Source organism: Sapajus apella, unplaced genomic scaffold, assembly GCF_009761245.1.
Source record: "Sapajus apella isolate SASKATOON/1434 unplaced genomic scaffold, GSC_monkey_1.0 scaffold80, whole genome shotgun sequence".
Lineage (NCBI taxonomy): Eukaryota > Metazoa > Chordata > Mammalia > Primates > Cebidae > Sapajus > Sapajus apella.
In genome coordinates this window covers 9570725-9592637 of record NW_022437020.1, presented here as the reverse complement: position 1 = coordinate 9592637, position 21913 = coordinate 9570725, and the positions used below count along the sequence as shown (strand labels likewise).

Sequence of the window (21913 nt, the reverse complement as noted above, 5' to 3'; positions counted from 1 at the left end):
CAAAAAAAAAAAAAAAAAAAAAAAAAAAACCCAAAGGAATATGACCTCATATTAATGTAATTACTTCTTTAGAACCCTTATCTCCCATTACAGTCACATTCTGAGCTACCAGGGGTTAAGATCTCAGCATAAGAATTTAGGGGTTCACAGGTCAGCCCCTAACAATAGGCAAAGCTAGGCTCTAGCTGCCTGTTTTGTCAGTGAGCGGAGGTGGGTGACAGGCAGTAGGAAGAGGGCACCTTCTGTCCCCTTTCAGCAAAATAAGAACTAACTTATAAATGAATAGCTTTACTTTCCCAAAGAGCTTTCACACACACTGTCCCATGAGTGAAAAGAGTGAGCTTTCACTCCTCTACTGCCCAGGCCATCAGCAGAGGGAGGACTTCGTCTCTCATGACTGTTAAGCACGGGCCTTCTAGCACCCATAGTTCAACTTTGATGGAAAGAATTCAAGAAATAATGGCCAGGCGCGGTGGCTCATGCCTGTAATCCCAGCACTTTGGGAGGCCGAGGTGGGTGGATCACAAGGTTAGGAGTTCAAGACCAGCCTGGCCAATATGGTGAAACCCCATCTCTACTAAAAATACAAAAATTAGTCTGGCGTGGTGATGGGTGCCTGTAGTCCCAGCTACTCTGGAGACTGAGGCAGGAGAATCGCTTGGACCCAGGAGGTGGAGGTTGCAGTGAGCCAAGATCTCCAGCCTGGGCAATAGAGCGAGACTCCATCTCAAAAAAAGAAAAAAGGAATGGTCTCTACCCTGTTACAGTTATGGTTGCAGGTGCAGAAGTGGGGAAGGAGCTGGGCTGGCAGCTGCCTGGATGGCCTGGCAGATGGAGGGGGGTGGCCTGCTAGGCTGAGTTAGAATGTCTTTTATTCTTCTGTTCCTCCTCCTCCTCCTCTACTGCCCAGGGCTACTCACTGGTTCCCGCTGTGCGGTTGCCATGGCAGCCTGGCATTCCCTGGCCCCACCCCAAGGTGAGCCCATGCAGCGCCACAGGTAGGCCTGGGCATCTCACTGTGATGGGCTCTCACTTGTGGCGATGGTCCCCTTCCCCTCCTGGAAGATGACAGCCATCATACCAATTCCTCACCCAGGGAAAACTTTGATCTGCTTTCTGCTTCTGTCAGTCTAGCTTGGGTTCAGTGGTTTTTAGCCATTTGGGGGGATCACAGGCCCCTTTGAAACGCTGATGAAAGTTGTGGGCCCTCTCAGTCTCCAGAGGAAAAAAGAAACCGTGCTCATGCCAGCACCATTCTGCATACAGTTCTAGGGAGCCTCACCTTCCACTCCTCGAGGGACTGTGGGATCCAGGGCAAGAGGGCCCCAGCGTGGCGCGTTAATCCTTACCTGTCCGTGGGAGGAGGGCCATGTTGCACATTACACGGTGACAGGCACTTGCCAGGGAGTGGGAAGTTTCTTTGTTTAAATTCACCACTCAGCCTTCTCACTCAGCTCTTTGGTTGGTTGGATGTTGGCCCAGGAAGGTCCTCAGAGCAGTCGAAGTTGATGGGAACCACGATCTAAGCATCATAGACTATTGAGTGCAGAAGCTCTCAGACAGGGACCAGTCCCAGCTCCCCACTTTACAGTTTGGAGGTGCAGGCCCAGGCAGGGTGTCCGCCTCCCACACAGAGAGAGTAACAGGTTTATTTTCTTCGGTGCTCTGATGGTTCTCTCCTGGAGGAGGCTTTAGAGTTTGGTGGCTCCTGGATGCTGAGGTCTGGCCTCTCACTCCTCCCCTGATGTGTCCTGGTGGCTTGCAGTCCCCTTGTTCTTTCACAGTTATGGAATAAAGTAGCCTTCTCTTTGATGAAACCGAGGAGAAAAGAGAAAAGAAAGAGCTGGCTGAGCTGTCTTCCCTTTGACTATAGCTCTGCAGAACCTGTGTGAACCTAGCATCCACAGCCCCTCGGGTGGGTATTTAAGGAAGCTCAGCAGCTGGATCCCTTGATGCTGTGTGGGACCCCTGGGGGAGGGTCTCTGTGTATGCCCTTTGTGGCCTTCACTCCATCTAAGAGCGAAGACTCAAGCCCCTCTTGTAGGACTCTCCAGCTCCCAAGAACTTCTGGGGGCCTTCCTGAGCCACACCTGGGCCCCTCTGAACAAGCGAGGGCTTGAAGTTAGGGCAGAGGGACTTGGTGGCTTTGGGGGGAAGGGCAAGCGGCAGGGATTTCATGCTCTCTTTGGTGATGCTGGCTCATGAGTGAAAGTTTCAAAACACCCACCCCTGTCGCTTGTCACACCCGGGACTGATGTGTCAGCAAGCTTCTGCACCGCAGGGAAGGAGAGGTGGCCAAGGCTGCCCATAGCTGCTCGCTGTAAGGACGCGTGGACTATGAGCACAGCTCAGCGGCAGAGACAGCCTGTGATATTGTGGGCCATTTACTGCAACCTGGGCAGGGCCCCCTCCTGGGTCTCTGCTTGTTTATGTTCCCCTTTAGGAACGTCCTTAGATTCTACCTCGTCTTATCAACAGAGGGACAGTCAACGGATGCCTCTTTGGAATTTGACTTCTCAAGAAGAAAGCTGGAGGAAGCACACACTGCAGAAGTAGGTGTTGCTGTGCACTTGTCCTGAGAAGTCGATGAAGTCCTCTTCTGATTAGAACTCCCCGCCCCGGAGCGTCGCTTGTCTACAAGTATGCTGCATGCTTAGCAGGAAACATACATTTGGAAAATAGATAAAAGGAAAAAGATCAGAGTGAAGTTCTGTCTTCAAAATAAGACTTTAAAGAAATCAAGATGCTTGATACAGATTTGCAGAGAAAGATGACCTGTTTGGGCCAGAAGTGGGATTTGGCAAACCTCGCCTTTGCCCCAAATCACTTACAGTTGATCTTCCACAAAAAATCAACAGATGTCATCTAGTAGTCATTAAGACCTAATCACATTTTCATTCTTGTTTCTTTTCTTTTCTTTTTTTGAGGCAGAGTCTCTCACTCTGTCACCCAGGCTGGAGTGCAGTGGTACAGTCTCTGCTCACTGCAACCTGTGAGGGTTGCTTCCATTTGACGGGAGAGCTGGAGTTTCGCTCGCTTGGTTTGGGGCTGCTGGCCTACCACTGATCTCCACAGAGTGTCCACGTGGCTCCTGGTTCCACCCCGAGGGGGCACTGAAGGCAGAGGGCTTTGTATCCCAGCTAGGGAAGGGAGGGGAGGGGAGGGAGAGGCACTTTGGTCCTGGCTGGGGACCAGGTCTGTTCACGCCGACCTTCCCAGCTCCTAGAGTCCGGCACACAGGAAGACTCAGTGCACTTTTGTTGAGTGAGCAGCAGAATAAGTGACCCAAGGATGCCTGCTCTCCAGAGACATCGAGAAAGGTGAACGTGGAAAATGGCTTCCTGTTTGTGACTGGTAGGAAGTGGGATCTGGGATCCCCTGTGCTGTCCCGGAGCTGGGTGAGAAGCAGGGGAGTGACTGGAGCCCAGAGGAAGGGACAGAGTGGCTGCTGGCCAAATCAGCCTCCGCGACCACACTGTCTGCCTGTGTCCCACCTCCACAGAGAAGCCCCCATGCCTGGTCAGTCGTCTGTTGTACAGGATTCAGTTCCATTGGACTGACAGCACCTCACTCGCCATCAGAGCCTTTCAGTGAGCATGTCTGTTAGCAGAGAGAGGGCTGCCCCTGGAACCACGCCAGAGACAGTCTCCCAAACTGTCCTGCGGACCCCAGGCTATCATGGACCCCCTCAGAACCGTGTGCCAGTTTTGTGGGGTTTTGCCCAGAGCCCAGCAAGGGCCAGGGACTGCGATGCCCGGGCTCTTCCACCCTGCTGAGGAACACTCTTGTGACTGCTGGCTCCATGCTTTCCCACGTCTCCCAGCTGATTAGCAGGCCGTCGTCCACTTGGGCTTGAAAGGGGACAGTGTGCCTCCTCCTCTGACTAGAAGAGTGACCTGGTGGGCACAGAGTTGGAAGGCACCAGATGTTGTTAGAATGGGACGTGAGTCCAGCGCCCCTTAGCACAAACAGTGCTTAGCCTGGCAGGAGGGGTGGAACATTCCCAGGAGCTTTGGGCTGTGCAGGAGCTGTGTACTACTGTATTTTATAATAGGGTGCTTAACAGAACCACTGTATTTTATAATAGGGTATTTTATAATAACAGATTATGAAATATTGTTTGCGGCATCTTACACCAGGTAAAAGCTTTCTAGTTCAGGCAGTAATATATGGGAACATTGCAAAATGCCATCAGCAGGTGTTAGGAGCAAAATATCTCATTTTGTAGTTTTATTTTCTGGGGAAGTATCTATCAGCAGCCATTATAAATTATCTAGGACTTGGTGCTGAGGACTTTTTAAGTGTCTAACCTGAAATTGATTTTGAGCCCTTTGCGGTGTTGCTAAGGTGTCTGGTCCGCTGGTGTTTTATAGATGAATCACATCGGGGGTGGGATAGGCTGGGATGCCTCTCTCCCGGCATTCTGCCCTGTACACCAGGGGTGCCTTGGAGATCAACCCCAGCCCTAAATGTGAGCTGTGTATGCAGGCACTCAGCTCTCCTCACTAAGGACACTGTGGGGAGGTCGAGGCTCAGGGAGGAGGGAGGGAAACCACCCCTTTGCCTTGGGTACCTTCATTCCCTGCCCACTCAGCCTCAGGCAGCTCTGTTCTTTTTTTTTTTTTTTTTTGAGATGGAGTTTCGCTCTTGTTACCCAGGCTGGAGTGCAATGGCGTGATCTCAGCTCACCACAACCTCCGCCTCCTGGGTTCAGGCAATTCTCCTGCTTCAGCCTCCTGAGTAGCTGGGATTACAGGCACGCGCCACCATGCCCAGCTAATTTTTTGTATTTTTAGTAGAGACGGGGTTTCACCATGTTGACCGGGATGGTCTCGATCTCTTGACCTCGTGATCCACCTGCCTCGGCCTCCCAAAGTGCTGGGATTACAGGCATGAGCCACCACGCCCGGTCCAGGCAGCTCTGTTCTAACCTCCAGCACGACCCTGGGTCACCAGCCTTGGGTCACCTTGGGCCCCTCCGCCTCATCTTCTATCCTCCCTTTCCCCTAGCTGCCTCCTCCAGGAAGCCTGCCCTGTTTGGAGCTCACATCATACTCTGCTTGGTGGGATCCCCTGACTGTAGTGCAGACTCCTCCAGAGCAGGGCCCCGGTGCCCATCCTTATCCTGCCCGTCTCAGGCCCCAGAGCCAGGCTGAACCCCAGCTTTGAGCATTACTCAGGCTGGTGGAGCTGCCATGGCAAGACCAAAGAAAACATTCCCACTCAGGGCCCTATGCAGTCTCTACCCCAAGATCCTTTTAAAATGAAAAAGCATTTCCAGCTTGAAAAGAATGTGTACACAGGATGATAAGAGCAGGTGTGCTCAAGGCACTGGTCTGAGGGCTTGATATGTGTTCTTGTTCATGTATTAACCCTGTGGCGACCCATGACTGTCCCCACTGTATGGGTGGACACCACCCCGAGGCCACGATGTCCACTTTTGGCTCTAAGTCACATAGCTGGTGAGCACGAGGCTGGGCTTTAGTGCAGACGGCCCGGTGCCTGGATCCTCGCCCTTAAATATCAGCGATACAGCCTTGTGAACTCTTTTCCTTGATCATGAGAGCAGATCATGCTGACTGAAAGGCATTTATGAAATCCTGAAAGTAATTTAAAAATTTTAAATTTGCAGTAACATCACCACCCAGGAATTGATGTTACTATTATTTGCTGTATTCCTTTCTAGATTTTTTTCTCTGTGCATGTTTTGGTACCATGTTGCTGGTGGCTACCAAATATTCCAGTATATGGCTTGTCATATTTACCTGTGTCCTTACTGTAAAGCAAATTCCAATACCAATTTAACCAAACACTTTCTTTACTCATTGCTTTCCTACGTATGTGTTTCCGTCTTCTTTAGGACAAAGGTCACCTGAGAATTTATTGGCAGCTTCACAAGGCTGGCTTCCTTCCTTCCCTCTCTCCCCAACTCTTTTCTTCTCTATCTCTCTCTCTCTCTCTCTTTTTTTTTTTTTTGACAGGGTCTTGCTGTATTGCCCAGGCTGGAGTGCAGTGGCACAATCATGACTCACTGCAGCCTTGACTTCCCAGGCTCAAGCAATCCTTCCACCTCAGCCTCCTGAGTAGCTGGGACTATAGGCCTGCACTACCATGCCCGGCTAGTTTTTGTATTTTTTTTTCTAGAGATGGGGTTTTGCCATGTTGCTCAGGCTGGTCTCGAACTCCTGGACTCAAGCAATCTTCCTGCCTTGGCCTCCCAAGGTGCCGGGATTAAAGGCGTGAGCATTTTCTTTCTGTACAGTGACTTCAAAATCTATCAGAGTGGTGTTATTTCTTCCTCTATATACGCAAACAAGTTCTCATCTTTCAAATGTAGTCACTTTGAAGTGAAAATGTCCCCAGGAACTTACCATCTAAAATATCTACTATGACACAGATATTCGTGCACAAGGAAGCTGGTAGCACCTGCAAAGGGGCTACATAAAATCAGGAAATCGTTTTAATATAAACAGTGGTTGCGTTTATTCTGGTAGGTGAAATGGCTCCAGCAACAAGAAGTGAAACGAAGGGTGAAGAGACAGGTGCGAAGTGACACGCAGGCCTTTTATTTCAACGACCCCATTTGGTCCAACATGTGGTACCTGGTGAGTAGGACAGGACCTCTCTCTGCCCCAGGACACTCGCACTGCCAGGTCTCTGAAATGGGTTAATTTCTCCCCAGTGAAACTAAATTCGAACAACTCCAGACAGACACACTTGACCTTGAGGGTGTAAAGTCCCGACTTCAAGGCTGTGCAACATCAGGTTTCTTGTGGATTTTTTCTGAAATGATGTGCACATCTAGGGGTGGGGGCTTTTTGAGAAGGGAAGCGATTTGATGCAGGCTGTGTGACTAAATGGCAAAGCGCAGCCCCTGGACAGAGCCCCTGCTGGGAGTCGAAGCCCTGGGAAAATGACAGATCGCAGGTGCAGAAAAAGCAAGGGAGCCCTCCGCCTGATTCTGGAGCTGAGTGGAAGAGGATCTCTGCTATCCAAGGCAGGGATAGGCGTTCCTTCCTTATTTACTTGCGAACCTAAGTGCCTCCCCTCAGGGGTGCACCGTGTGGCCATTCTGCACCTGGAAGGTCCATGTCAGGGGGACTTGGTGTCTTCTGTGCTTACAGCATTGTGGCGACAAGAACAGTCGCTGCCGGTCGGAAATGAACGTCCAGGCGGCGTGGAAGAGGGGCTACACAGGAAAGAACGTGGTGGTCACCATCCTCGATGATGGCATAGAGAGGAATCACCCTGACCTGGCCCCAAATTATGTAAGTCAATCCTCGGAACTGACATGCAAATATATTCAACTGTGCTAGTCATTAAATAAATGCAAGTTTAAAAACAGTAAGGTCCCATTCTCCCCCGACCCTATTAAGGTGGGCAGTAAAGAAAACTACGCTGGAGGGAATTAGGAAAATAAATATTCTAATACCTGCTACCGTCCTGGTGCCAGGGACAAGGGTTTGCAGAGGGATTCATCCACATGCTTGTAGAGTCTCATATACCGTTAGGAATGGAGCCTAAAGAACGAAGAAATGCATGCAGGGAGATCGTCAGCATGCAGATACTAGCAACACGAACAGTGACAGGGCAAAAGCATGGGCTCTAGTCCCAGTGTGCCTGAGTTCCTAGGCTGGGTCTGCAAATGATTACATCTGAGATCTTGAGTAAGTTATTTAACTTCCCTGTGCCTCAGTGTCACCATCTGTAAAATGGGTGCGTAAGAGGACTACTCGCTCATAGAGTTATTGTAAGGACTCAGTTAGTTCATAAATGTAAGGAAGCAAGCTTGGCATGTAGTGAATACAATAGATGCATGAAATACTCTAAGGGACCTGGACGCCTTCCAGTGATTAAGTCAACCATATTGTATCCATCTGACAGATCATTATGCAGCCCTTAGAAATGAATTTTGCAGACTATGTTAACAACACTGGAAAGCTTTTATCATACATTTTAAAAGGAGGATACAAAGTTATATAAATACCATTATTACAGTCATATTAACAAAAGCAGGGTTACCCATTGAAAATATAAAATTAAGGAAATCCCGACACACGCGGCAACATGGATAAACCTTGGACATTAGGTGAAGTGAAATAAGCCAGCCACAAGAGGACAAAGACTGCATGATTCCATTTACACGAGTGACTTAGAGTAGCCAAAATCGTAGACAAAAAAGTGGAATGGGGGTTGCCAGGCCCTGGGAGAGAGGAATGGGGAGTTAGTGTTGAGTGGGTGTGGAGTTTCACAGCTTGAAAGAGTTCTGGAGGTGGGTGGTGGCGATGGTCGCCCAGCGCTGTGAATGCACGTAATGCCACCGCTGCACACTCAAGAATGGTTAAGATGGTGTATTTTCTGTCATGTATATTTGACCACGATAAAAACGTACGAGATGCTAGCTATAGTAAGAGAGGAACCCTGCGTGTGGTTCTCTGTTTGCCTATGGAATGTAAAATCCATTTAAAACAGAGCTGGCCAGGTGAGGTGGCTCATGCCCGCCTGTAATCCCAGCATTTTGGGAGGCCCAGGCGGGCAGATCACGAGGTCAGAAGTTCGAGACCAGCCTGGCCAACATAGTGAAACCCTGTCTCTACTAAAAATACAAAAAAAGTAGCCGGGTGTGGTGGTGTGCCCCTGTAATCCCAGCTACTCAGGAGGCCGAGGCAGGAGAATTGCCTGAACCCGGGAGGCAGAGGTTGCAGCAGGCTGGGATCCCACCATTGTACTCCAGCCCAGGCCACAGTGTGAGACTTTGTCTCAAAAATAAATAAATAAATAAAAATAAAACAGAGCTGTCACATGCCTCGCCATTTCTCCTCACTCACCAAGATTCCATTTCTTAGGATTCCTACGCCAGCTACGATGTCAACGGTAATGATTATGACCCATCGCCACGGTACGATGCCAGCAATGAGAATAAGTACGTCACCTCGCCTCCTGTCCCCGGCTTCCCTTCCCCTTCCTGCAGAGTCGCTTTGAATGTGTATGCGAGGGAGCTGGAGAGGCGACGGCCGCGGCACATCCTCCCTGCCTGGGTGCTACGGCAGGCTTGTCCAGGAGTCACGGCCGTACCAGGCACCGCCCTTCAGGCGTGGGCAGCTTCTATGGCGTTAGCCTGTTCCTCTGGGGCATCACTGCTGCCGGGCCGCTAGAAATGGGTGTTTGACAGACATTGTTCCTGTTTCCAACATCCTTGGACTATTTTAAAAGAGGAACCCTTAAGTCTAGCGGCCTCCGTGAATGACCCGCTGTGTGAGGACAGGAGTTTGGTCTATTCGAGCACAGAGGCCACGTGCCTGAGCTTTTGTGACTCTGACCTTAGGAATGAGGTGGAAGAGGCATGAGTGATGCTGGATGAACCCGGGTTCAGACCCCAGCCCTCCCACTTACTGGCTGCGTGTGTGCTGGGTGAGCTGGTTGAAACTCCATGTCTTAGTGTCTCAGAGGCTTGTCCAGGGTAATGATGTCCCCTGCCTCACAGGGTTACGGGAGGGGTCACTGAGATGATGCATGAGGAATGCACCCCGCAGATTCTCCAGAAATGGTGGCGGGTGTTTTTGTGTCACCGTCATTTTGCAAGTGGAGGCAGTGGGGTCTGGAGAGCCCAGGTGACTTTGCAGTGTAAATGGCAGCCCTGGGGTCGGTCCTGGGAGTTCACTTGCTGTCTCTGCCTTTCCTTTCTCCATCAGCACCCCCCATGCCCTGAGCTCTTATCATTCCTCCAAATATTTTTGGAGGAATAAATAATAAAAGCTCTTTCTTCCTCCCCACCGTCAACAAGATGCTTGCTGAGGGGCATCCCCCGATGACAGTCTTTTGGTTTGTGGTTGCTTTGATTCTGAGATTCACACTGATGCACAGGCGGTGCTGTGCAGGGAGCCTTGGCCACAGGAGTTCCACACATCAGGCTGCCAGGCTCCCGAGAGAGCGGTGCAGTCTCGTGCGTGTCCCAAGGTGCCCGTCCTGCTGGCAGTGAGGACGCCTGGGGCAAAGGAGGAATGATCCACATACCACGCGGTGACCCTTGAAGGGCGGGATTCAATCCCACCCTGAGCCATCCATCGAGCTGTGTGACCCTGGAAACAGCCCTGGCCTTGAGGCCACCTGGCTTCCAGGGAAGGACAGATGACTCTTCCAGAGGGCTCCTGCCTGGGGTGATTTTTAAAGGCAGCTTTAAATTTGAATCAATGATTCCCATCCTCTGTGGATGCTTCTTAAAGATCCGCTATTTCAAGTTACTCCTATTTTGGCCCCCTGGGAGGAATTGACACGATGTGGCACCTGAGAGAATAGGGTCATTACTGAGGAAAGCAATTTGTGTTTCTGGCCACTTCTTCATAGTCCCCAGCTGCTAAGTGTTGAATTTAGAGCGTTCTTCTTGGGCTCCTGCTCAAATGGCCTTAGGAGCACAGAAAGGGCTGCCTTGGGGTGAGCATGGTTTTGTAGGCGCACAAGGGATGAGGCAGGAAGCGTCCGCACCAGCCCATTTCTTCTTTCATCCTGCCAGGCAGCGGGTGTCCATGCTGCCAGCCACAGGAGACACGGGGCCGAGGTGGCATGGCACCCACCCCACACAGCAGTGGCCTTGTGCCAACTACATGTGCTTGGAGGAGGAAGGCCGAGGACCAGCAGCCTGGCCGGCAGAGTGAAACCCTGTCTCAAAAACAAGCAAAAACTTGCAGGGCGTGGTGGCTCACACCTATAATCCCAGCACTTTGGGAGGCCCAGGCAGGCGGTTCACCTGAGGTCAGGAGTTCGAGACCAGCCTGACCAACATGGAGAAACCCCTGTCTCTACTAAAAGTACAAGATTAGCTGGGCGCAGTGGTGGGCACGTGTAATCCCAGCTACTCAGGGGGCTGAGGCACTGGGGGCAGGCACCTTACTCCAACATGGGGGTCAGGGGAGGCGTCCAGGAAGAGATGACCATGAGTGCTTGCCACATTCAGGATGCCAGGAGGGGCCGTGCCAGCCTGACTGGGTGCCTTCTCCCAGAGTGGGGTCGGTGATGAGAGGGGTGCAGGACATGGGCTTTTTGACGCCTCTGGGCTTTGGGACCATGGGCTCTCTTGTTGCATTATAACCGAGCCATGCACTGAATTCGCTGAAACCAGCTGTGCTGCGTCCTCACTTTGTTTTTCCTTCATTTCAGACACGGTACTCGTTGTGCGGGAGAAGTTGCCGCTTCGGCAAACAACTCTTACTGCATCGTGGGCATCGCGTACAATGCCAAAATAGGAGGTAAGGCCGGGCGCGGCAGCCTGCAAGCCCAGGGCCCTGGGCAGGGGCAGCTGGAGAGCGCCATGTCTGCTGGTCTCAGCAGCTTTCCGTCCATTGGCCTTGGCCGTGTCAGACCCCGGGGCCAGAAGCAGCAGTGCCATCTGTGTTCTGGCCCAGGCAGCTGGCCCACAGGGACTGGGGCCTCAAAACAGAGGAACTGCCCACTGTTTTGCCAAAAAGTCATTGCAGTTCCCATCAGAAAGGTAATCTGTCTCCTCCGGTCCTGCCGGCCTGGCCGCTGACCCCCAGAAGGCCACATTGACTCCCCTATCCACAGTCCTCCGGTGGTTCCCTGTCACCTCCCAGACAGACTCACAGTCTTTATCTGGGAGCAGAGCCTTTCCTGGGCTCTGATTCACACTCAAGCATGCTGGCCTACTTCTCCTGCCCCTGTCGTGGCCCTCGCCAGAGGACATTTGTCATAGTGTCCTTTTGACACCTCTGCTCTCCCCAATTTATGCCTGGGCTTGAACCATTCCTGTCCCCACCTCCCCCTGCCTCTCCACTGGCTCTGTCCACCTGTGCCCTAATGCAGCTCATGCCCATTCTGTTCTGTGAAGTGCTTGCGGGGTCCAGCTGTCCCCATCTCATTCACCAGGGAGTCAGCTTTTTTAGGTCCCTTTATAGAGCAGCACCTGCCCCTGCCCCTGCTTGAGTCTGGCCTTGCTATTTAGCTTCTCACACTGATCGGTCAAGCTGCCCTTGCTAGGATGGGGCTCTGGAGTAAAGTGTCGAATGACTTTCTGTTCCCCACGGGAGTCCGGCTATGTGACAGCTCAGTCATCAAGTGTTCTGAAGGCCCCTCAAGGTGCACATCACTGACCCAGGAACTGAGCAAGTGGGGGCAGCGGAGAAGAGTGGCAGAGAGCCTCCAAGGACCGAGGCCTCACCCGGGCCTGTCTGCCTCTCGCTTCAAAGGTGCTCCTGCTCACTCAGGTGGCCGCAGTGGGAAGCCACCTTCCCGGGGCGCTGCCGTTCCTGCCACTGAGCCTTGGTAAGGGTAGCTGCAGCCCCTTTGTCTCCACTTATGAGCAGTATCAGGCAGGGAGGCTGGGCCAGGGTTCCCCGGATCACCAGTCCTTCGGGGAATTTCTTATGTTTCGAAAAGAAGGTCCCTAGCATTTCCTTAATTAGGACTCTCTGCCTGCCTTTTGGAAATCTTGAGAGTGGCTGGCATTTTCATTTGATAGCAGGATTAACCTCAAGGGTGTGTTCTGCAGAACAAATCAGGAGACTCTGTCAACCGGCCTCACTCCTGTGGATAGTTCTCGTACACTGAGGTGTGTAAGCTTTCCCTGGAGCCTTTGATGATGGGTGCAGAGCCCTGAGACGTCTCTCCAGGAGCTGTAGAGTTGGGCTGACCTGGATGCCAATTCCATTCCCACCACTCACTGGCTGTGTGTCCTTGGACAACTTACCTAACCTCTCTGAGCCAAGGTTTCTTTACCTGTGGGGTGAAATGGCCACAAGGCAGCTGCCTCCCCAAGATTCTTAAGAGGATGAAGTCAGATACCATGTGTGAAACCATTGGCTCGGGCTAAATCTGCAGGCGATAGCTAAGCTCCTCCTTCCCTCTTGTTAAGACTCTCAGTGGGAGAATAAAAACCGTTTGTGTTGCTTTGAGTGTGGAGTGGACCCCACCTCTGGGGTTGCTTGAGCCTTGCTCTTCCAAGTCCCTAGACTTTGAGCATGGCATCCTCTGGGAGCCACTAGAAATGCAGAATCCCCACCCAGACCTACTGAGTCAGGGTCTACATTATAACAAGATGGCAGGGGATTTGTCTACAAGTGACAATTTGAGAAGCGCTGGTTTAGAGGACTCCCTGGGATCACACAGGTAGGTAACACCTACATAATGGATTGTGGGGAGGAGGCAGTGAAAGTAACATGCATGAAGATCCTCCCAGATCAGGTGCACAGTAAATATAGCATTACCATCAGGTAGCTCTATCCCTCCATTTCCCAAGTCCTGCAGGTGAAGGTGCTCCCTCCACATTTGGGAAATGTAGGGAAAGAATTTGGCATGTGTTTAAAACAACAATAATAGCAATGCACTGCAGGTTTATAACATGTGAAGTAATATGTATATAGAAACAACAGGCCAGGCGCAGTGGCTCACATCTGTAATCCCAGCACTTTGGGAGGCTGAGACAGGCAGATCACAAGGTCAGGAGATCGAGACCATCCTGGCCAACATGGTGAAACTCTGTCTCTACTAAAATCCAAAAATTTAGCTGGGTGTGGTGGTGCACACCTGTAGTCTCAGTTACACAGGAGGCTAAGGCAGAGGAATCATTTGAACCCAGGAGATGCAGGTTTCAGTGAGCCAAGATCATGCCACTGCACTCCAGCCTGGCGACAGAGCAAAACTGGCTCAAGAAAAACAAACGAACAAAAAAACTCGGCAGAAATGATAATAGTCATGGTGAACAGAAGCACTCTATCTTAGATTTATGCATCATACAGGAAGTAGCATATTATTAATTCCAGATAGACTGGGATAAGTTAAGATATGCATTATTGTCTCTTGAGTGACAATTCAAAGTAAACATATGAAAAGGAAGAGCTTTATGGTCAGCTCCAGGGACATCCCAAGACATTCCCTGTTGTGTGCCAGCACACTCAGAGGGAGGCTGTGTTAGAGCACCCTATCCAGAGGTGGGCTAGGAGGGAGAACCAGGAGGAAGGGGGTAGCTGCCTGTGTGGAGAGGCTAAAGCCATGTGCAGCAGCTTTGGAGCCAGTGGCTGTCACCAGATCCTTGGGTCAAGGCCAGCCTCCACCCCACCCCTTCATTCCGGAGAGGAGTGAGCTCCACCTCATGTCCTCAGTCTTTATGTGGTTCTGCTCGCCCCAGCTCCACGCTGCAGACCTCACTGTCTCCTCAGCACTCCCACGGGCGGTCAAGCTCAAGCCATACCCTCATGCTCTGCCCTCACAGAGTGCTTGTCCTGCCACTCCTGGGGCTCCTGTCTGCCCCTTTGACTTCTACAGGTGGTCCTGGGCCATCTTCCTTGTCGGTTCTCTCCAAAGACATGCTGAGCTCCTAGAGGCCCAGAACTGTGACTGTCGTCTCTTTCTTCTCTCTGTCAGTGGCATTCCCACAATTATACATGCAGCACGTGCTCAACGATATTCAATGCATTAACTAAAAATCTCCCTGTTATAATGCATATCCTAACTTATCCCAATCTATCTGGAATTAATAAATCTAATAAATTATACTTTCTGTATAATGCATAAATCTAAGATAGATTGTTTCCATCCACCATCACTGCCATCATTTGTGCTTTTTTTTAATATATTTTATTTCACGTGTTACCCACAGTGCATTGCACTCATTCTTGTCTTAAGCACGTGGTTGACTTCAACCTACTTCTGGAAAGAAATATACTTACCTACATGTGTACCATTCTGCTAGTCTTCTTTACTTTTTCTAGCTCAGATTTCCATCTTTCCATTTATCTTCAGCCTGAAGAATCTCTTGGCATTTTTTGAGGTTCGGGTATGCTGGTGAAAAATTCTCTCAAATTTTATCTGAAAGTGGCTTCTCTTCATTTTTCTTAAAAGAAATTTTGCCGAACATAGCCTTCTAACTTTTTTTTTTTTTTTTTTTTTGGTCTTTCAACACTCTAAAGGCGTTATTCCATTGTCTTCTGGTATCCATTGTTTTGGATGATGAGTCAATTGCTAATTGTCATCCTTATTGTTGTTCCCTTTTAAGTAATGTGATTTGTTCCTATGGCTCTTTTTATTTTTTTTTATTAAGAGATGGGGTCTTGCTCTGTCACCCAGGTTGGAGTGCAGTGGTGCAGTCATAGCTCACAGCAGCCTTAAACTCCTGGCCTCAAGGGATCCTCCCACCTGAGCCTCCCAAGTAGCTGGGACTACAGGTGAATACCACCTTGTCCAGTTAATTAAAAAAATTTTTTTCCTTGTAGAATGAGATATTGCTTTGTTTCCCAGGCTGGTCTCAAACTCCTGGCCTCAACTGATCCTCCCATCTTAGCCTCCCAAAGTGCTGGGATTACAGGCATGAACCACCATGGCTTGTCCCTGTAGCTGTTTTTATAATGTTATTTTTGTTTTTCTTTTTTAATATCTGTGCGTTGCCTGTGACAATATTGTTCTTTTGTGTAGTTTTCTTCACATTAATTCCAGCTTGAATTTTCTGTGCTTCTTAGTGGGTTATTCTTTTTAAAGAAAATTTGGAAAAAATGTTGTCAGTGTTTCTTCCAGTCATTTTTAGTCCCATTTTCTTTCTGCTCTCTGTGGGCACAGTTATAGCTGTGAGATTGCTTGACACACCTCACAGCTTAAGGAGGCACTGTTCTTTTTTTTTTTTCCTTTTTTTCTCTTCTTCAAATGGGATGATTTTTATTGAACTTCAAGTTAACTAATCCTTTCTTTTGTTGTGTTCGGTCTGGTCTTTTAAAAAAAAATGTCAGGCCCAGGTGCGGTGGCTCACACCTGTAATCCCAGCACTTTGGCAGCCTGAGGCCGGAGAATTGGCTTGAACCTGGGAGGCAGAGGTTGCAGTGAGTGGAGATCAGGCCACTGCATTCCAGCCTGGGTGACAGAGCAAGACTCCATCTCAAAAAAAAAAAAAAATTCAGATATTTACTTTTCTGTGTTATGATTTCCACTTGACTCTTTTTGACTGTTTTCAAATCCCTCCTGAGTTCCCACCTTTTCATCCGTTATATCTATCTTTTATTTTAGACTCTTTAATATGTTTGTAAGAAATACTTTAAAGTCTTTCGCACTTAATTCCAGTATCTAGGTCATTTTAGGATTATGTTTATAGTGACTGGTTTTTCTCTTTACAGTGGGTCATCTATTTCTCTTCCTTTACATATGTCTAGTCATTTTTTATTGGTTAGTAGATATTGTTACATTGTAGAGACTCTGGATTCCGTTGTCTTTGAGTACCATTAAGTTTCATTCTAGCATTCGGTTAAATGTGAGCTTGTGGAGATATGATTATTTTTTTTTTAGTGGTTGATGTCTTTCTGATTTGCCCATAGCCTTACAGAAAATCCGTTAGCCCCAGAATATAGTCTTTATTACTCCTAGACTATGACTCTTCTATTTCAGTGGAAAGCCTGAAATGTTTAAGTCCTCTAACTTAGCAAGACTCAAACTCCAAATGCACTGCCCTGGAGTGGGCAGCAGCTGAAATACCTGCTCAGCTCATTCAACCTTTCCTACTGCACTTCTTAGAGGGTTGCCCATGCAGAGCTCCAGGTTCAGCCAAGTGGTTGTGAGAAGTTCATGTGTTCTCTTCTGTAGTTCTCGCCTTCCTGAGATTTCTCCTCTCAATTTCCAGCAGCTCTGACAGTCCCAGACGCTATCCCCTAACTCCTCTGGGGAATAAGATGACACTTTACTGTGCCTTAGTATTTGAGTTCTTTCCTCTCTGCACCAAAAGAAATGGACAGTTCCCTCAGAGAAAAAGTCATGTCAACTTGGATCGTACCCAGTATGGTTTTTTGTCAAGAATTGAATCCCCTGCCTACCTCTGCCTTTTTTCTGGTTGTTCCTCAATGCTCTTAAGAAGTTAATTTTTTTCTAAATAAATATTTTGTCCAGAGTTTATAGTTGTTATCTTTAGAAGAGTTAGTCTGATATGAGCAACTCCGCCACTAATGAACTTAAAACTTGTGGTTTAGAGTTCTTTATCAGTTAGATTGTGTATTAGTTATCTATGGCTGTGTGACAGTCATTCTAAAAATGTAGCTCCTTAAAACAACTAACGCTTAGAAAATAAAATAAAATAAAGCCCTTCAGCCCCCAGTTCCCCTAGACATCTTGCCTTCGGGTGCATCAGCATCTGCCTTGGGGAGAAATTTTACACCTCAGGAATCCACAGAGGCACATGCCATCTTCATTGTTTCCAGAGAGGGGAGTGAGGTACCCCTGTGTGTTCACTAGAAGTCCCTGATACCTTTCATTTTAGAGATATTTTAATTTTATATTAGGTTGTCAAACTGTACATTGATGATTTGTGCCCCCTTTTCATACATAATTTTTCCATAAAAATCTGTTTAAAGTTTTTATGGGCTGGGCATAGTGGTTCACACTTGTAATCCCAGCAGTTAGGGGGTCGAGGCAGGAAGACCTCTTGAGCCCAACTTGAGACCAACCTGGTCAACAACAGTGGTGATGGAGGCTGCAGTGAGCCGAGATGGCACCACTGCACTCCACCCTGGGGACAGAGTGAGACTTTGTCTCAGAAAGAAAAAAAAAAAAATGCCCAAATTGGAAACTTTTTTTCATTCTTGATGTAAGTTCCATTTGATCATGAGTATTGTCCTTTTAATATATTGCTGCATTCAAATGTTGGTATCTTACGTATGGTTTTACATCTTTATTTATAAAATAGATAGAATTACGGTTGCTGTGCTTTGTGATGTTTTTCTCTAGTTTGTGTATCAAAGTTATGCCACTCTCATAGAATGAGTTAGGAAACTTTCTTTTACTGTGTTCTGAAACAGTTCATACATTGTGGACAGTGCCTGATTTCTACAGTGTTGGTAGAGCTGATTAACTAGTCTGATTGGATATGGTGACTTTCAAAAGAACTAGACCTATTCAGGTTTCCTGTTTCTTTTTGAGGAAATTTGGGTATTTAAATTTTCCTAGAAAATCATCAATTTTTCAAGATTTTCAAATATATGACATAAATTTAATGTCATATTCTCATAATTTAAAAATATATTCCCCATAGTCATAGTTTTAATTGTTTCTCATCTTACTTGTGACATCACTTCTTTTTTCCCTTGATTAATGAAAAATTGTTATTTTTTAAAAGATAGGTTTTTCTACCCCCGTGTCATATGATATATTCATGTAATAAACTTACACATATACCCCTTGAATCTAAAATAAAAGTTAAAATTATAAAAAAAGTATAAATTAAAATTAAAAAGAGGCTTTTGCAGAGAACTAGGCTTTTTAAAAATTGAGTTTATTTTCTATATCATAAATTTTTACTTTTCCTTATTTATTAATTCCTTCAGCTTTTAAATTTGTTGATGTTGTTTTCTAACTCCTTGAATTTAATGTCTGTTTAGTTATTTATTTTCAGGATTTTATGTGTTCTAATAAATAAATATTTCATACATTCTCCTTTCATCACCTAGTACTAGTTTAATTATATGGTGCTTTTATTGCTGTTTATTTCTGGATAATTTTATGTTTCAGCTTAGATTTTTCTCTTTAACCCCAGAGTTATTTAGAAAAGATTTATAACATTTTTCAACTGTATAGATTTTCTGATGCTCCTTTTGTTAATTTTAACTTTATTACATTGGGATCAGAAAGTATTCTACATAATTTCTGCCTTTTAGAACTTATGGAGAATATCTTTGTATCCTAATACATGTTCAGTTTTTGTAAATATGCCATTGGGTGTTTGTATTAGTCCATTTTCTTGCTGCTGATAAAGACATACCTAAGACTGGGAACAAAAAGAGGCTTAATTGGACTTACAGTTCCACATGGCTGGGGAGGCCTCAGAATCATGGCAGGAGGTGAAAGGCACTTCTTACATGGCAGTAGCAAGAGAAAAATGAGGAAGAAGCCAAAGCAGAAACCCCTGATAAATACGTCAGCTCTCATAAGACTTATTCAGTATCACAAGAATAGGATGGAATATAACATAATATAGTCTTTTCCAGGCACACAGTACAAGCTGCCAGTGGATTCACCATTCTGGGGTCTGGAGGACGGTAACCCTCTTCTCACAGCTCCACTAGGCAGTGCCCCCTTAGGGCCTCTGTGTGGGGGCTCTGACCCCACAATTCCCTTCTGCACTGCCCTAACAGAGGTTCTCCATGAGGGCCCTGCCCCGGCAGCAAACTTTTGCCTGGGCATCCAGGTGTTTTCATATGTCTGAAATCTAGGTAGAGGTTCCCAAACCTCAATTCTTAACTTCTTTGCACCCACAGGCTCAACACACATGTGTAAGTTGCCAAAGCTTGGAGCTTTCACCCTCTAAAGCCACAGCCTGAGCTGTACATTGGCTCCTTTCAGCTACAAATGGAGTGGCTGGGACACAGCACACCAAGTCCTTTGGCTGCTCACAGTACGGGGACCCTGGGCCTGGCCCATGAAACCACTTTTTCCTCCTGGGCCTCCAGGCCTGTGATGGGAGGGGCTGCTCTGAAGGTCTCTGATGTGGCCTGGAGACATTTTCCCCACGGTCTTGGGGATTAACATTACGCTCCTTGTTACTTATGCAAATTTCTGCAGTGGGCTTGAATTTCTCCTCAGAAAAGTGGGTTTTCTTTTCTACTGCATTGTCAGGCTACAATTTTCTGAACTTTTATGCTCTGCTTCCCTTTTAAAATGGAATGCTTTTAACAGCACCCAAGTCACCTTTTAAATGCTTTGCTGCTTAGAAATTTCTTCTGCCAGATACTCTAAATCATCTTTCTCAAGTTCAGACTTCCACAGATCTCTAGGGCAGGGGCAAAAGGCTGCCAGTCTCTTTGCTAAAACATAACGAGTCACTTTTGCTCCAGTTCCCGACAGGTTCCTCATCTCCATTTGAGACCCCCAACAAGTTCCCCAACTCCATCTGAGACCACCTGAGCTTGGACCTTATTGTTCATACCACTCTCAGCATTTTTGTCAAAGCCATTCAACAAATCTCCAGGAGGTTCCAAACTTTCCCACATTTTCTTGTCTTCTTCTGAGCCCTCCAAACTGTTCCAGCCTCTGCCTGTTACCCAGTTCCAAAGCCGCTTCCACATTTTTGGGTATCTTTTCAGCAACACCCCAATCTACAGGTACCAATTTACTGTATTAGTCCGTTTTCATGCTGCTGATAAAGACATACCCAACACTGGGAATTAAAAGAGGTTTAATTGGACTTACAGTTCCACATGGCTGGGGAGGCCACAGAATCGTGGTGGGAGGCAAAAGGCACTTCTTACATGGTGGCAGCAAGAGAAAATGAGGAGGAAGCAAAAGTGGAAACCCTGAAAAACCCATCAGATCCCATAAGACTCACTATCATGAGAATAGCATGGGAAAGACCAGCCCCATGATTCAATTACCTCCAACTGGGTCCCTCCCACAACATGTGGGAATTCTGGGAGATTCAATTCTAGTTGAGATTTGGGTGGGAACATAGCCAAACCATATCAGTGTTTGAAGAGTGTTTTTATTATATGATCATTGAGTAAAAAATCATATCAGATTAGAGATTGCAACTGGTAGCTCATAAGCTGCCTTTGGCCTGCAGACATGTTTTGTTTGACTCACACAAGTATATTTTTGAAAACTTGAGCAAACATTTACAAATCACAGTATTTTATGTAAAAATATGGATTTGGGGCTTTCTATAAAAGCTTAGAATTTCTGGCTATGCTAGGCCCTCATTCCTTAATGGCAACAGTTGGCTGTGATTGCTCCTAACTCAAAGGGAAGTCTACCTGTCCCCAACTGGCCTTCATAGACCTGGCCACTTCTGCCATTTACCCTGCCTGGCTGATACCTGTAAGCATCTGCCTCTGTCACCTGTGTGTTCTATCAAGTTTATTCAGAAGTTCTGGAGTCTTTGTCTACCTGACCTATTTCTGAGAAAGGATGCTGGTCTCCATGCTGATTATGGATGTGTCAGTTTCTTTCAGTTTTTGCTGTACACATTTGATAGTTATGTTACAAGGTATATTACGACGTATAATGAATCTTTATCAATATAAAATTCTCTCTTTGTCTCATCCTTTTTGCCTTTAATTGTACTTTGGCTTATGTAACCCCCGTACATTGACTAATAAAATTAGCACACTTGCTAAATTATTTTATCATCCCTTTTCTCATATATTCTTTATTTCTAATGTTGGTTTTATAAGCAGCATGTATCTGGATTTATATTTGTAACACAGTTGAAGAGTCTTTTTAAACAAGAACTCTGTTATATTCATACATATGCTGATTTCAGGTGTCTTTGGATTTATTTCTATTGTTCTATTTTGTTTTTATCTATCCATCCATCTGTCCATCTATCCATCCATCTGCCAGCCCATCTTTACCTGCCTTTTGCTGGATAGATGTAGTTTCTTCTCTTTTTTTTCATTCTAATGGCTTGAAATTTTCACATTCTAAATCTGTTTTTCTGTTACTCTTTAAACACAGTTATTGGAATTTATATTTCTCTACAGTGTTTAGCATTAATCAATACTTAACTCTTTCTCCTGAGCAAAATAAGAAACTTACCATCTTTGCCATCTTCTCTCTGTCATCACCTCCCTGACTTGGGATAATTCAAAAATTTAACTCCATATTATTTTTAACAACTTTGTATTATGCATCAACAATTATGTGAGCTTAAGTATAAAGGCTGACTAATGTCTTTGGTCACCATTGTTTCTTTTATCTTACATATTTCTGTTATGTGAATTTTTTGTTTTACTATATTTTCTCATCTATTAAATTACTGATTCTTCTAAAAGGTATTTTTGGTTAATTAATGCTATATTAATAGTTATATAGATAGTAAATTTTCTGAGTCCTTGAAGTCTAAAAATGTCATTATTTTCTCCCTACAAATTTGGCAAGGTTTTGATTTTAAGTTCAAAATAATTTTCACTCAGAATTTTTAAAATACTGCCCCATGGTCTTT

The 21913-nt window shown here is 46.7% G+C and overlaps 1 protein-coding gene across 1 annotated transcript in view; it reads left to right on the top strand.

Moving 5' to 3' along the window:
* Positions 1 to 21913, top strand: part of PCSK6 (proprotein convertase subtilisin/kexin type 6) — a 152144-nt gene that overhangs the window by 15770 nt on the left and 114461 nt on the right. The window contains exons 5-8 of the mRNA XM_032252876.1: positions 6495 to 6605; positions 7125 to 7268; positions 8847 to 8923; positions 11155 to 11243. Of these exons, the coding sequence (XP_032108767.1) occupies positions 6495 to 6605; positions 7125 to 7268; positions 8847 to 8923; positions 11155 to 11243 (421 nt within the window). The remainder of the gene's footprint in view (positions 1 to 6494; positions 6606 to 7124; positions 7269 to 8846; positions 8924 to 11154; positions 11244 to 21913) is intronic.